The sequence below is a fragment of the Poecilia reticulata genome, chromosome 12 (genome assembly GCF_904066995.2).
Source record: "Poecilia reticulata chromosome 12, P_reticulata-male-v2, whole genome shotgun sequence".
Classification (NCBI taxonomy): domain Eukaryota; kingdom Metazoa; phylum Chordata; class Actinopteri; order Cyprinodontiformes; family Poeciliidae; genus Poecilia; species Poecilia reticulata.
The window spans coordinates 4,762,445-4,779,571 of record NC_088841.1 but is presented as its reverse complement, the minus strand read 5'-3'; the positions used below and the strand labels follow the sequence as shown (position 1 = coordinate 4,779,571).

At 38.7% G+C, this 17,127-nt stretch overlaps 1 protein-coding gene across 3 annotated transcripts in view; it reads right to left on the bottom strand.

The window, feature by feature from the left end:
• LOC103473274 (ADAM metallopeptidase with thrombospondin type 1 motif, 6) overlaps nucleotides 1–17,127 on the bottom strand; it is a 64,143-nt gene that overhangs the window by 18,797 nt on the left and 28,219 nt on the right. For 2 of the 3 annotated variants that reach the window (XR_014090211.1, XM_081613656.1), the window contains 2 exons: nucleotides 14,394–14,535; nucleotides 7,402–7,509 (listed from right to left, as the gene is read on the bottom strand). Coding sequence is in view for 1 of the 3 variants with exons in the window: in XM_081613656.1 (XP_081469782.1) it covers nucleotides 7,402–7,509; nucleotides 14,394–14,535 (250 nt within the window). In the remaining 2 variants the exon portion in view is untranslated. The remainder of the gene's footprint in view (nucleotides 1–7,401; nucleotides 7,510–14,393; nucleotides 14,536–17,127) is intronic. The other variant, XR_014090212.1, reaches the window with a different exon arrangement.

Below are 17,127 nucleotides of genomic sequence, written 5' to 3'. Positions count from 1 at the left end.
TAATCTTAATGACTCGTTTGCTGTCTTCTCCACAGGTTTCTGCTCATCCTAACAAAACTGTCGGTGAAGAACCAATGGGATCACTATCCTCATCTCTTGAACCACAGGTGAACAGCTGTCTGACTTTGAAATCTTTGTGATTTGTCTGACAGGTATTTTAGTGGACATGGGTTTTTGAAAGTGTAGACACAGTCCCAGCAATGTTTCTTCCTGTCAGGGGACAGCATAATGAGGACTGTGTATAGCTGACCCGAAGAGTAATATTGTTGGCAATCACTAGCACCTTGCTTGAAATGCTATTGCCAAACAACTTATCTAGCTTTCCCATAGCTCTATATACAGTGTTACTCAATAGTGTTCAGTAACAGACTCCTACATATGATTTATATTTTAAAAAGTAAAATTGTCTCTCTTGTTTGTAGATTATCCTGAAAAGGACCATCCTCAGAGAAATCTAAAACGTCCCTGGTCTCCTACAGAAATTGCAGCAGTGTTGAAACATTTTCAGAAATACATTGACACTGGGAAGCTGGCAAGTTTTGTTGAAATTCAACAGTGTCAACAGACAGAACATCCTGCTTTAATAAACCGCTCAATTCAGAACATAAGAGACTTTGTTAGAAATTGTGGTGTGTCCAAAAGAAAAAGTAAAAATGTCAGATAAATCTTGAGCCAAGATGTTCTAAACAAAATCTTAAGAACTTTCAAGCATTCTGTTGTTTTAAAAAATAAAACCCAGAAGTTCAACTCTTAGGTGAGTATAAACGGCTCATTGTATTAGAGAGTATGTACTGTTAAAAGTAACATTTAAAGGAAAAGGCATTTTGTTTTTAACCTTTACCTTTTTTCGTTTTGTTTGCTTGTTTATTTTGGAGTAGTTTCTATAATGTGCTCTGATTTCTAAGTTGGTCCAAGATGGATGTTGAAGAGACTCAACAAAACTTGGACTCTTAATCATTTTCAAAGTAATTCAGAGAACTGATTTTCAGGTTGTTGTAAAAGGCAAAATTGTTCTAGTAATATGTTTTCTTAAAGGTATCACAATTAATTTTTGTTTTCTTTTGTTAAGTTGGGCTTCACCTTTAGTTGAAATGAGGCACAATGCTTTGTAGAGCATTGTACCCTAATTGAAAGGGCTTCAGGATTAATATTTGAGTAGAATAGTATTCTTAAAACCTGCTTCAAAGAGAGATTTGTTTGCTTCTCAATCTGTTTAAGTAAGATTTTGTTTTGTTTGGGTCATGTGTATTGTGTGGTATCTAGAAGAACTTGGGTTTAACTTCATTATTGACTAAAGTCAAACTGTTTTGAAAAACTAAGCTTGATAGGATCCTGTGTTTTGGTTTGCTCCAAAAAATAAAAATTGCAAAAGACAATGTCGTTTGTTTATTCCATAATACATTTTAATTTGTATAGGTCTAAACATTACCCTATAGGTAATGAACAAGCACTATATTGCTGACCATATTTCTATTTGATTATTATTTTTTCATATTTTGACTGAGATTTTTGTAGTCCGTGCCTGTGTTCATGACAAATGAACACTACCATTATTGCAGGGTGTGAATTAATCCATTTGATGCTCATTTGGGTACTTTAGTATGTTTTAGTGACATTCTTTGAAGTCTTATTTTAAATGTCCTTGCAATTCTCATTGGTACTTATAATGTATTGTTATGCAGGGGGTGTGGCTTATTTATCTAATTACCGATGTCCTGTTAATGTTGCATAAAGTCAGGTCATTATATTTAGAGTTGTGTAGTGTGTAAACACAATTTTAACTGAGATCTTTGTTGAGTGGCTCATTAAAGATTTTTTGACACATTCAGCCGGTCTGTAGAGCAAGTGGAAAGGGGTGCTCCCATAATTCACCACTGTGACTGGTTCGGAAAAATTGTCCTTACAATTCACCGGGACCTGTGTGTGTGTGTGTGTGTGTGTGTGTGCGCGCGCGCCTGCGTGCGTGCGTGCGTGCGTGCGTGCGTGCATGTGTGAATGGCAGCAGCAACTGGAGGAGAGCATATTTATGGAAAAGAACCCTTGTGGAAGTTGAGATTGGTGAATGTCACCAAACAAATGATCACCAAAAGGGTTAAAGGAAGAAAAGCTGATAAGAAAGACCACAGGTCTTAAAAGGTAAGGCATGTATGTCTATGATGCCATGCAAAAGTATATATTTCCCTTGAATTTACTACCATAAAAACTATTTTATTTCATAGATTCACCCAAAGAAGTACATAATGATGAAGTGTAGGTAGGCTTGTTGCGATAAACGATAAATCAATTAATCGGACGATAAATTAAACCTATCGACCTCATTTTAATTATCGTCTTTATCGTCTCTTCCGGCCTTTTTTCTTTCTGTTGATGACACTGAATGAAAAAAGGCTCAGCTTCGGTGCTCTCCACCGACCCTCCCGTCCTCATTTCCTTAGTCTAATGTCCAGCGCACACTACACGAGTTGTCGGCCCATTTTCAAAACCTGAGACACACATTAGCCGACAGAAATCTTAGGTATAACGGTTCGATCGGGTTTGTCGTGCCGTGTGGTGTCCAGCCACATGGGCACAAAATAATGGCTACAAGTCCAGTTAACTAATTTTAAAATCAGGCAATTAATGCTTTACTAGAATTGACCTGTGATGCATGTGGCTGGTGTCAGCGTAAAGTCCTGATGAATGAAAATCATTATAACCTATTTATGTCACGTTAACGAAGAACAGCTGAAAACTTTTTAAATGCACAAAATGTTGAATAAATATTAATGTTGTTTCCACATATCATCTCCGATGTCCGCTGGACTTCGGGTTGCGCTGTGTCAGCTGTTTGGGATTCCACTCCGTAATTTCCCCTCAGAAAGCAGGAGGAGAATCCGCGCTTTCTGATTGGCTACCTGTCACATTCAACAGGCTGCGTTAAGCTCCCAGTCGGGGAAAACCCCTGATTTAGATCAGAGCGGCCACGACGTTCTACCGTAACCCACAACACACTACAGGATGATCGGTTACGAAATCACCAGCGACAATCTTAGATCGGCCAACGATCTAAGATTCACCAAGTGTGACCGGTGGATTTCTGCGTTGTGTGTGTTGTGTGGTGATCAAACAGTCCATGTTTTTATGTCTTTAATGTTTTTAATTTTTAATTTTTTTTTTTTTTTTTTTTTATGTATGGGGAAGAAAGTGAAAAATGAGGGTGGAAAACGATGAAAATTAAAGTGGAATGGAAATGAAATGGAACCAGTTAAAGTCCGCGGGAGGGCAGACTCCTCTAACTATAAGTTAGTTAAATTCTGTGTGGGACGGCGGCGTCCTCTGGTAAGGGAGTTTGTTTTTTTTTTTTTTTTTTTTTTTTTTTTTTTATTTATTTTTTAATTTTCTCTCTTTCTCACTGTTTATTTCTGTTTTTGTTTTGGTTGTGTAAAGCACTTTGAAATGCCTTGCTGCTGAAATGTGCTATACAAATAAAATTTGATTGATTGATTGATTGATACCCCTCCCAAAACACAGTGAATAAGGAGAACATAGGGGCAAAAAATTGTGTAGTGTGAACTATTGCATTAGGTAGTCATATGTGATTACCTAAGGGCAATATAGTATACAGACTTCACAATCTGCACTCTTTTGGTTGAATGCAGTATTTATTTCCACTTCAGCTTTATGTTGTCTAGTTTTTATTCAAGTAAGTTTTTTGTTAATGGAGACTAAGAATCCATTTTATTTTTGTTTTTGGTTGTTTTATTTAGTTTATTTTCCAGTGTTATGTGTTCTTTTGAAAATAAGGTGTATCTATCAGGAAATCGCATGCATTATTAGTATTTCCATTAAATCAGTGTCAAAAGGTCATCATTTATCGCAATAATTTTTTAGACAATTAATCGTCTAGCAAAATTTGTTATCGTGACAGGCCTAAGTGTAGGAAAATATTAGATGGTTTTAAAACGTAGCCAACGTGAATGCGTAAAGAAACAAACTTTGGTCAGTCTACAAATCTCGGCTCAGCTGAAGTGAACTCTGGTGCGGTTCAAATGGACATGTGAACACCACGCGAACAGGAGCAGCTTTTCCTGCTCCAAAAGCAGGAAGCTGACTATAGCACAAGGCATTCTGGGTAAAATTCATCCAAAACAAATGCCTGAGTGAACCACTAGCAGGAGAAATTGATCACAGTCTTTAGCTAAAGACAAAAGAGAAATCCTACAACAGCTAAAAAACTAATGCCACTCCATTTTTGTTTACATTTTGCGAAGAATGAAATCTTCTTTAGAGGTTTTCATATCGTTTCCTTCTGTGGTTCTTGGTGCAGCGCCACCACAGGTGAGGAGGTGAACAGTGTCTTTTTTTTGCCAGCTCAGATGCATCAACTGTGAAGCTAGCTTTAGGTATTACGGCTTTAAGGATGCTGTGACACAATGGAAAACAAAACACAAACTAATTCCTCGACTGGTTAACCATTAGCTGTCTGCAGTTTCCAAGTGGTGCAAAGCTAAAGGACTGTTTTCAGTTTTTCATGAGTCTGGATTGCATTTGATCATATTAGAAAACCAAATCTGAGCTGGAAGATTCCACACTGACTTTAATACAGCTTTTGATATATGAAACCTTAACTTTATCTGTCTAAACACTAAAAGTGGATTTTTAATTCTTTTTTTCATCAGATTTTCAACATCTGAGCTGAAGTCATTCCTTGTTTTTATCTCTTCAATAACATATTAAATATACTTTATCTTAATAAACCAAAAGTAAGCACATTTATAAAAACTGGGTCTTACATAGTTGCTGTATTTAACAATAAGTAAATATTATCCAAAACTTTATGGGGTTTATTGTCCTCATCTTTTCTCTTTTTTCTCTCTCTACTTTTGATAAAGGTTGAGCGGTGCTTGTTGGAATTGGCAAAATGGAATAAAACAGAAACTCTTAAATCTTTGTTTTGTACCTAAATAAATGTTTAAGAAAATTTTACTTGGATGTAAAAATCTCTAATTCTTAAATTGTGGGCCAAGGGGCCAAACAAAATCATCCAGAGGGCCGCAAATGGCCCCCTGGCCACACTTTGGACATCCCTGGTTTAAGATGAGGTTCAATCTTCTAACCTAGTGGTACTCAACATGGGCGGTACCGCCCCCTGGCGTTCAGAGGACGGCAGGGGCGCTGGCAGAAATTTTACAAAAGGGGGGGGGGGCTGGGATGCCTTTGGGGGCATTTGGTCGAAGGTAAACTTTACAAGTGCACAACAATGCCAGTTTAGACTTTGAGCAACTTGGTAAAATTGTATTGTGTAACATTGAATCATGCTTGGTTGCAACGGTATAGATGGCAGCTCTTCTTCTATTCAGTGTTTGTTAGCTTCTGTTAGCTTCTTGGTGCAGCTCCGTTCTCCTCATACTGGTAGCTTCACCGCATCAGTTCAGTGTTACACCGGCTGATGAAGTTGCTGTGATTCACTTTGTCTGGTATTTTTGTACATATGTTTTGGCAGTTCTGTGATCATGTCAAAGCAGCAACTTATATTAAAAAGTGCTTTATTTCCATTTGAAAGCTGCCCGCTTCCATGGAAGGACAACAGAAAATCGCTCTTATAAACATTTAATTACTAAAATCACGATGCCCTGATTTGTATCCCTATGAAAAATGAACCCATTTAAATAAAGAAATCCCTCCATGGGTGATACCACGAGCGTTCATTTTATAGCGCTAACACCGGTGCTGTAAGTAGTCCGGTATGAAACGGGTGTGATAGAACAACGGTACCACAGCACTTTTAAATTTCAACAATCATAATACCGAAATTGTTTCCGTTGTTTTAAAAGGTTTATGTCAGTCTGCCTTTTCCCCATCGATACGCTTCCTGACTGCCCTGCACCTTAGGGGGTTAAAAAAAAAAAAAACAACAACACACACATTTCACAAAACTCTGAAACAGGTGAAGCAGGACATAAAACGGAGCGACGAACTAGATGTGAATTATGGCATAAAAACATAGAATCCGACGCTGAGCAGTGAAACATCAACACATAATGTGAAACACATGACGATTAGGCGGCGCAGCAGGTGATGAGTTTATTGATGGTGAGCGTCAATAAACGATAAAATAAATCTAGCAACAGGAAAGAAACTAAAGTGGACATAGCAATAAACCAAGAGAGGATATACTAATAAAATGAAACTAAATGGAAATCAATGAAGAACAAAATGCAAGAATAAACTAAGAAACTAAACTAAATACAGAGGAATAAACTTGTAGGGCAAGACATTTTGATCAAAACTTAATACAGAGGACTGTATGGCAAGAATAAACAGACACTATTTCCAGATAAAAGTTAAAATGATATTGTTGAAGAGCCATGGGTTTGTTGAGACCATATCTAGTACTGAGAATAAATATATCTTACAGACCATAACAGTAAAGAACTGATCATTTATTTATGTTTTTATTAGATTTGATATATTTATCTCTTCATTATTTTTCATGTCAGTGTTGATGTCATGAGGCTGATGACTCCATGACTCTTTCAATTTGACTCATTAGGATTTGATTAAGAACCAGATTTGTTCTTTGTAATTTCTGTCCAGTAAAACTATTAATCTATAATCAATAGGTCTATATAAAGATATAATCCATGTTTCTGTCTCATATTTGTATGGCATTAAAAGGACCTGGAACTTTTGTTTTTCCACTGAAAGCTCTGGTTTGCACAATAAATGCCATGTGGGTGAAATTTTATGGATGATACTCTGATGTCCCATTCTCCTGAAGGCAGCACAGAGCTGCACCACCAGAAACCGACAGAAACACTGAAGAGGAGTAATAATTAATGTAGTTACAGTTCTATCATGTTTTAATGTTGCAGAGCTCAGTTGTTTTGCAAATAGTTCAAAGTTTAAACTGGCATGTTGAACATCTTTTATCTGGTCATTTTGTGGAATATTTAACAACTAGAAAATGACACAGAACAAGAATATTTTTTTCCACTCTGATTGACTGCTGTCAGGCCTACCGATTTTAACTTGAATGTTCATTGCATTTTTCGTAGACGCCTGTGAAAATAATTTCTATTCCCATGACTTTTTTGTTCACTGCTAAATTATTTTTGATGATAAATACAGAAACAAGCATAAAAATCAAAACATCTACAATAGTGATAGTAATATTAATAATAAAATAATAGTCAGTACAAAGTAGCCTGCAAATTCTTTGGTGGGGGGCGGTGAGGGACCTGGATAAAGGCTAGGGGGGCGCTGGCCCAAAAAAGGTTGAGAAACCATGTTCTAACCAGTCGTTATCTGTGGGTGATTTGTTGTGAAAAGAAACTGTGGAATGGTTGGGAGAGGAGTTCCTTTGGTTTGTTAGCAATAATCTTTATATGCCAAGAAAAAAACAACCATGTGCTGACTTACCCCTTTCTCTATGCTGCCAGTCTGGCACAGAGTCCCCTCTGCAGCCGGGATACTATTAGTTACACAGCGGTTGCTTTTGCTAAGGCACCAGAGCTCTCTACACACTTCCTAGGAAAGAAGGCAAAAAGCAAGTTGGTCAGAATAATCACATCGGCAGACAGGGGGGCTGCGGGGGCGAACTGTTGGGAAAAGAGTGAGGATGATTTATCATTGGATTTTGTGGTTTTCCTCTTGGTGTTTTTCTTCTGCTGCCTGGCAGCTGTGAGATCAGCAAAAAAAGAAGACAAATGACAGAAATTCATCTATAAATCGACATTATTTGAGATGAAATCAGAAAGCGAGAGGAGTTGAGACCATGTCTCGTCTTCTGACATCAAGAGGCCATATGCTTTAGATCACAGTGCATCTTAAGCAATAAGCCAAGGGTCATCCAGTGCTCTTAATGTGCTTTTATGAGAAATGAAGAGTCAGCTGGATCAACAGCATGACTAACATTTTTGTTCCTTTTTTTCCGCATTTGCCTCAGAACCACATGGGAGCGTGACATCAGTTCAAGAAATCCCCATTTTGGCGCCTCATTAAGGGAAACCATGGGTGAGCAACGGGCCTCCCAAGTCTAAGATAAAGACAAGTTCCAAGCCCTGACAGACATCTGCAGCATTACTGAGCGGCAGGGCCAGACTAAGCTTTTCTGGGGCCCTACACAGATTTTCATTTGGGGCCCCTGTGCCAAAATGTCAACACCTGATGCTTAATCATTCATACGCAACTCTATGTGTGTAAACATACCTGTTATGATTCGCAGAAATGAGTGGTATTAAAGTGTGCCGTATTATTTTAATTATTTTGAAAGTAACATCTGCTGATAAACATTACATTTACAGTGAACAAGTTGACAAGTTTGACGTCTAACATTTCCTGAACTGTAGCAGATCCCAACAGCAGGAAGAGATTCATCTGTTATGTCTACCAACTATAAAAACAGAGAAATAGTTTTTCCATGGTATCATCCAATGTTACTTAAAAAAACTCATTTTTTTAAATAACATTTTTATTTAAAGAAACATATATATATATATATATATATATATATACACACATATATATATATATATGGTAATGGCGAACCAACCGGACATTGTGGTGGTGGATAAAGAACAGAGGAAAGCCGTTGTGGTGGATGTAGCAATACCAAGTGATTACAACATCAGGAGAAAGGAGCATGAGAAATTGGAGAAATACCAGGGCCTCAGGGAGGAACTGGAAAAGACCTGGAAGGTGAAGACCACAGTGGTGCCTGTGGTCATCGGGGCCCTCGGGGCAGTCACCCCCAAACTGGAGCAGTGGCTCAAACAGATCCCAGGAACAACATCAGACATCTCAGTCCAGAAATGTGCAGTTCTAGGCACAGCCAAGATACTGCGCAGAACCCTCAAGTTCCCAGGCCTCTGGTAGAGGACCCGAGCTCAGAGGATGAAACAGACCACCCGCGGAGGGTGAGAAGGGAATTTTTACATATATATATATATATATGTATATATATATATATATATATACTAAAACATTTTTAAACATTTCAAAGTGACATTCTTAAATGTCACATTCTAATGCGACGTCACGTTGACAGCCATTGGTTTTAGCTGTGAAGTTGTCAACATAACTAACGTTAAATCTTAAATGCACGTGTCACATATAAAAGAAAAAGGGACGCAGTTCTTTGCTGCTAACCGTGAACACTATGACAACTAGATTTCATTGCATAAAAAGTTTGAATTTAAAAATTAGTGAGAGTGAGCGAAGTAGGTCAGCTATGCTAGCTTGACTTTGATAATTTAACATGTAGATGTGCTGCAGAATTGGGTGTGTTTCGATTCAGTTAAAAAAGAAAAGGCAACTCACACACCAACTGTGACAGATCATCAGTAAAGCAAGGGTTTAAATTAGCTGATCAACCACCACTGTGTTCAGACGGTCATTTATTAATAATTGCAAAATAAGCTCAAGAGCTTGAAAGCATAATACTGTAACAGACTGAATGCTCTGTGCTTTGTGTGGTTTTAATTAGCATGTTTTTGGTGTTGAATCCTGATACACTAGTGAAGCTGTTGTCAGTCAGTTGCTACGGCAACAGTTCTGTGTGTAGGATAAAGCCATCACCCTTGTGGTGTGGGATCCCTAAGAAGTGAGCAGCCGCTTCGCTCTCATATGCCTTGGGCCGGTTCTGCTGAGTAGTTCTGAAGCCTCGCTCCTAGAACCCGTATATTTGGATTTCCGCAGAAAAGGAAGGCAGTACCAAGCTGCCCCCCCAAATGAATAACGGCATAAACGGATCATCCGTGCTACCAGAACAGCCCTGTTCAACCCTGCGTTAGATTTCCCATTAAGCCAAACTGGATTGCCCCCTATCTCTTGACTTCAAAGGCTTTTTTACAGGACAGTTGTAAGCGGCAAATGAAAGAGTTACGGCTCGAAGCATAGATCCTGAGCCCTGGGGTCAGTAAATACGCCCGCAGCTCCCTGAGCCTGTCCATATTAAATAAAGCAGCAAACTGACACTCTCAGGTTGCAAGTTCTCCCCTTCTGCCAGCTGCTTTCAATAAGCCACTGCGCTGCTCCGTTCACCATCATCAGCCACACTTAAAGGTCAAGCTGTCCAGACCTCAAAGAATGGGGATGAGCGCTAGGACGGATTTATGCTAGCTGACGACAACCTGACGATAAAAAAAGACTTTTCTAATACAGCCATCAAATGCTGTTTGTTTTATTTTAAAGGTTTAAGTTTCCACTGCACTTGGGAAGATCTCCCATCTATGCCGGTAAGCTTCCAGTGCGACTCAACGATGAGACGGATCCACGAAGCTAAATTACTGCTGTAAAAAGACCCAAACATCCTCTCTTGACGACTGTAATGCTTTTCCCACCTTTGACGCAGTCTCAAGCTGAGATTTAAAGTCCGTGACGATCCCCCGGTGCTCAGTCATCAACATGGATGCGTTTAGTTAAAGCCTCTAAAGCCCATACTCAGTGAAATATTGCAGCCGTGTTGGTCTGCACCAGTGTTTCCAAACTTCGTTGGGCAATTCCCCACCAAAATACCAAAAACACAAAGTAATGTACTGCCTCTTAATTCTTCAGCTCAAGAAAGGTTTGCTTTTTCATTGTGGTAGATTTTAACAAACCTTTATTTCCTTTCATGTATGCACCCTACTGGGCATGCCGATCAAGCCGGTTCTAGCTAGCCTCAAAGAAATTAAATATTTCATGTTCTTTAAATTTCAATCTACAGGTACAGGCTAGTCTGGCCACTGCCTTCCGACACAATTCCGCTCAACTTTAATCTCTTTTCACAGGATGTTCTGGAATTTCTCCCATTGATTTGGATTGTCTCTGGTAGAATTTCAACCGGGTCAATCAGTCAACAGAAGGAGAGGTCATGATTGCCTTTCTTCGCTGATTTAGAATTGTAGTCTGCCTGTAGTTTTAGCGATGGCGGCAGAAGAAGTGAACGAAGCCATTCATTCAATCCAGTCCGTGATGGCCACGCCCCCAAATGCTGAATTAACATTAAAGGCTGCCTCTCTTTGGCACTTCTCTCATCGCAGTGGAGGACGGTTACTGGCAGTGCAGGTGACTTCCAGTAAGTGTCATAACGCCCAACTGGTGAATTACATGCATCACAGCTAAACGTTAGCATTGTCAGTCTCGAATATCACTTGGTCTGACCTTGGGGTGAAACCGCTGAGACATCAACTCCTGAGATATCCATCTTAAATATTTGGCTGCTAATTTCTAATTATTTTTAAAATCTTATCAAAGTAGCAAGGATGCAGGATCGTCTCCAGTACTTCCTTGGCATCTCTTTAAAAACTGTAGGCAATAATGATTCAAATCAACACATAAATTTAGTCTTATATGCCGGGGCTGTTATTATTTACAAACATACATCAAATTATTTTTATTTCATTGTGACAATGGGACAGGCTACAGCGATATTCTGCCGTCCATCGACATAAAGCAAACACGCCACAGTGTTATTTTCCTTCCTCTGACCTCCAACTTGCACAATAATTTAAAGGGAACAAAAAGTAAAGCACACATAATTAAAATGTGCTAGGATGATACTGGGCAGATGTCAGGCTGCTGTTTTTTATTACACAGTTTCATGAGATCATGTTTGTTTGAATCCCAAACAAAACGAAGAAGACAGCCAAGCGGGTTTTCGTTCCGTTAAATCTTACACGTCTGAGTTATGTGTGACAACGCACAAACAGCTCATTCCCACACCTCTGTAATTTATAGGCTAAAAGAAAAAAAAACTTTGTAGAAGAAAGTTCCCAACAAAAAAAAAAAAAAGAGAAACTGTAAAAAAAGTATCTCTTTGCTTATTTAGAGCTAAATTTACCTTTTTCTTTCTTTGCTAATAAAATATGAAATACTGACGGGCCTCACTTTATCATTCTTCATTTAAGCAACTCTGCTTTATTTATCCACGCGTGGCAGTACATTTTTTACGCAGAAGATTAATGAACGTAGTGCAGATTTCTGGATGTAATTTTGCCTTTTCTCCATCTTTAACCCTGCAAATCATTTTTTTCCCTATTATTTCACACACTGAGCCAGAGGAATGAAGTGTTAGGCAACATCTTTTACCAGTGAAATACTGCAACCATAAAATGACTCTGCACATTTATTTATGCATATATGGGCAAGATGTAAACTACCAGGTATCGGGTAATATAATAGTATAAGAACAATAAAAAAACAGTTAATAGTTGGTGTTTGATCCACAGTGTTTGATCCATTATAATTTGATTTCCATAATAAAACCTCCAGTCTAGCTGTGGATCGTCTCCATAACTGCGTGTCTGTCATCCTGATCTAAAACCACAATTATGAGCTTAGAGGAAAATAACGGGACGTCATTTTGGAGTCTGTCGTAATCTGCTGTCAGATATTTCTTTCAATAAAATGAAATAACCCAGATAATCTCTCATGTTCTTAGCAAATCCCTGTTTAGTGGAGATTAGTTGACTTTTTTTCCCTGGTTTGTGCCAAAATATTTATGTAATGACCAGCAATCTGGGTCCACTTGTTGAAAAGTCTTCACATTTTGCCATGAAGTTGCTCTTGGTTTTTGACTGCCCGTTTCAAAGTCATACAGAAGGTGGACTGAGAGTTTAATTATTTAGTAACTTTACAGCCTTGAAAACAAATAAAAAATAATTATTAGACACATTTATTTCCCACACTTTCAATGTTAAATCTGCTAACCTTCTGGATTTGTAGGAACATTTTCAAATGGCTGTTTAACAATTGACCCCAGTTTGTTAGGATTGGTGGATGAACATCCATCCCTGCTTAAATAAGATGTGGAGTCCCGCAGGGAGCCATTTGGGACCACTTTTGTTTCTCATTCATATTACTGATGTGTCTGGAACTTTAGTTTCCTTATTTCCTGTACTGATACCAATCTGTTAGTTTTTTCTAAATGTTTCCTGGTATCGATGGCTAGAACTGATGTAGAAAAAAATATTTTGAAGTGCAAAGAAGTTAATGCTTCATGTAAATAAATATAAAGTCCTTTATAACTATTTACCATAGCTTATTTTATTGTATCTTTTGCAATAATCTATTTTTGCATAATTGTGATATTTGACTCCATGTGTGATCATTCAGTGTCGTTATTTAATTATCTTAAGATCTTAACCAGTATTTAACTCGTGTTTTCATTTCTTAAATGAACTGTTTTCCAGGCTTTATCTTTAGGTTCATTTGAAACCTTATTTATGAAAATTTGTAAATGACACAATCATAAGACTAGACAGGAGCCTTGTATCATGAGGTCATTGTGTGTGATGGTTTCTTCCAACTCAAGTTACAGAACTGGAAAAGTCATCCTGGATGAGAGGAGAAAGATCTTCAAAAGAAGTCCAGCTGCCTTCATTTAAAACTGTCAAGACTTTTTATTTCCTGGATTACTGAGGGTCTACACCAACATATTGCAAAAATCTTACTGTTAGCGTGTATAAAATAGTTTATTTTATACGTTTTAAGTTATGTAGCCTGTTAAATTTCGTGCCATACAAGCTCTGAAATTTAAACTACTGCTTAGCCAGCGGTAGCTACTTTGTTGTCACAGGAGGCTACATCCAATCACATATTCATCTATGTGATTGAATAGTTACCTGTTGCTTAGTATCGGTAACTAAGCAACCTTCTTATTCGCCAGTTGAATAAGAAGGAGATTACTCATGTGCACAGGCTAGCAGCTAGCATGCCTTGTCTGGTCACCCACTTCCTCTGATTACCTCCTGCTTCCTCTGCTGGCCATTAGCATGGCTAGGCTAGCGATAGCATTGGATATGTTGTCAACAAGCATTCCTGGGTTAGTCACCCGTGACTTGTACCAAGCAAGGATCATATATTACAGCCATTGACGTGTCATTTCTATAGTTTACTGGAATCTAAAATGTAATCGATTGTCTAATGCCTGACAGTTTCCCAACAGTTTTAATTTTGCTGCCGTTACCACAACATAAACAAAACCAACATGGATCTGTTAAATGTTTTATTGTCAAGCTGAGTTGAGTTTGACTTTTTGGATGTAGTGTAATAAAAAAAAACTGGAAGTTATATACAAAAAGTAATTACATTTAAAACAAAAGCAAGCAAAAGAAGAGCAGCAGTGAAGTATATTTACACGCTCAAATGAGCGGGTAGAAGAATAAACTTATTTTTACACCAACCCCTTACTGTTCATTTTAGCTTAATGAATGGTAATTTAGCTAAGAATAAGGGATAAAATGCTTGTGTAGAATCAGCACCGAGATGTTATGGCAACATTTTTTGCTCTACAAAAATAACCATAACTATAATTGGTGTTTTAACATAAAAGTGATATTCTGGAGGGTCAGGAGGAGGGAAATGTTTAGATGTTTTAAAATTATTATTCTCAAAGCATTACTGCATCGTGTCAGACGCTGCATTCTTACCCCATACTTGCATTGACGCGAGGAGGTTCCGTACTGGAAGCGACACTGCTCATCGGCGTCGTACACCTGCCCCGGGGCCACGGTCGGATACAGGAAATCTTGTTTTGGAGGCTCGTTGTCCAGACACGTTCCCCGACCTGAGCTGTCGAAAAGACAAACCTACATTAGGACTGTTTCCAACACGAAGGAGCCTTTCGCTGCAGCCGGGACCCAGCACACCTCGCCTGCTGCCGCTTGACTCATGTGCTTTAACTATCAAACCACCGCGGCGGGACGCTTGTCAGAGGTCCAAAATAATATGTCATTAATGTCGATATTACACACCGACGCCTAATAATCAAAGGGAAGAGACGCACAAACAGCAACGTTCCACCGGAGGCAGCAGGAAGGAACTGACCGGCACTCTCTGATTACACGGCTCTTTGATATGATACTGTGTATGTCTCTGCTTGGATCGTATCCATGGAGGAGCCAATAAAATGGCAACACAGGCTGAGAGAGAAAGATGTGGAGTGGGTTCAAAGTTGTGCGCTCACACCTGAGTGGGACTTAAACCTCTGTATGAGTTACATGAACAAACGGCGTCATGGAGACCGAGGAGAACAGCGGGCAGCTCGGGGAGAAAGCAGTGGCGATGTTTGAAACGGTTTCTAAGGCTCTGAGTGTCTGAAAATGAAAGGAGAATCAAAAGGGTGATCATTTCCCTTTGCAGGACTGGTTGTTTTTCTCGTGTTTCTACCTCTTTCTACCAAATTCTGGAGAAAAAAAGTCTGGTGCGTTGGTTTCCAGGGGAATTTTATTCTCGGAGACTTCAGTTTCCGTTTTATATCCTGTTTTGTTTGTTTCGGGTTTTTTTAGATATTCAAAATGTTTTCCAGCTCCATTGGCAAGTGTTTGTTAGTAATTAAAGTTCATTGATCTTTGAGAGGACAGGCTGGAGGGACTATGTCTCTCAACTGGCCTGGGAACGCCTTGGGGTTCCCCCGGAGGAGCTGGAAGAAGTGGCTGGGGAGAGAGAAGTCTGGGCCTCCCTTCTGAAGCTGCTGCCCCTGCAGCCCGATCCCGGATAAGAGGCAGAAAATGGATGGATGGATGATCTTTGAGAGGGTGAACTTTATTTTATTATGCCATTACCATACTTAAATAGTCTCAAGATAACAATATTATCGTTTATCGTGATCATTTCTGATGCAGTTTGTCGTCCGGCAAAAAATTTGGGACAAAGTTTATCACTATAATTTTATAGTGATAAACTAAAATATTGTTCTTTTGAAACCACTTAAAACGAATATAATAATAATCATAATAACGACCATAAAATTTAAGAACATTTAACAATGTTCAGTATCCAAAATTACATTTAAAAAAACAATAATCATTCAGCTTAGACGGGGAAAACTGGAAAAAGAAACTGTCTACTTTGTAGTATCAAAATGATTCTCAAAATTCAACAATATTAAATGCAAGCATCTTTTTAACAACCAAATGAAAATGACTGCGCACATTTTATTTTATGATACAAATAATGGATTTATTGCTTACTGGGAAAAGCTTACATACATTCTATTGCTTCTGTCCCTAAGAAGAAAGTAAAACACGCAACCAGTCCAAATTTTATTTAATTGTTTTCAAGAAAGGAGAACCAACAGACCAGAGAATAACTCTGCATCTTGTCCATCGAAGGAATCAATCATCAATGAGAGAAACCCAGATTCTCTGTGCGCTCTGGGCCGACTCCGTGGAGAGAGAGAGAAAATAATCACGGCGTCAACATGACCGCTACTATCTGACGTAGTCGCCAAGGCTTTCTGTCTGCTGTGCTCGGCCAAATTCATTAGAATAAGCAGAGATATCCTCTAATAAGCAGCAGAGTCAACAATCAATGAGCTCAGCGGGGTTCATTCATGTCACTACAGAGGTGGCAGCGCCGGGACCAGCGGGATGATTCATCCAACCAAAAACCATGCAGGAAAAAAAAACAACACTAAAACTGAGTTCAATAGACTTCCTGATCATGGAGATTTAAAACAAACTGGCAGGCAAATTTAGAGAATATATGACTCCTAAAATGTGAGTGAGCATATTCATAAAACATCCCTACAAAACAGCAAAAAAAACTCTTGTTCAAGCAAGATGGGGAATCTAGGCCAATACCTCAGCCAGAGTTGTTTACTTGGCAGAGACGCCTGCGCGACATCCAACGCTCCGATTGAGAGAGCGAAACCGAGGATAATTAGAGTTTACACACACAACTCTTTTGTGAAACGCTGAAAAGAAACGGCAGTAAAAACCCAGAGCAGCCTAAAAACAAGCTCATATATTTCCAGGTATGGTGGAGTTCAAGTAGACGATTATTCTCCCCAACGACAAAAGTTTCTATCGTTTCGAGCCGTTATCCGCTTTCAGAAAAATACTTTTACGTTGACGACGTGCGCTGTGCAAAGGCGACCCACGGTACCAGTAACAATGGTCTTCAGTGTGGAAGTTGTTACTGTGGGAAAATGAGCCAAAGTTAGATATTTGCCAAAAAGATTTGATTCAGAACAACGTAGGATGGAAAGATGCGTTGGACTGAAAGGTGTCAGTTTATAGAACAATCTTTAACTGCATTTAAAAGAAATTTGAAAATAATAAAACTATGTGGCATTGAATAATCTGATATTTTGTTGTGTATTTTTTATACACTATCATGTGAATTACTATTCAGAGTTGAGTAGCTAATACTCTACATGTG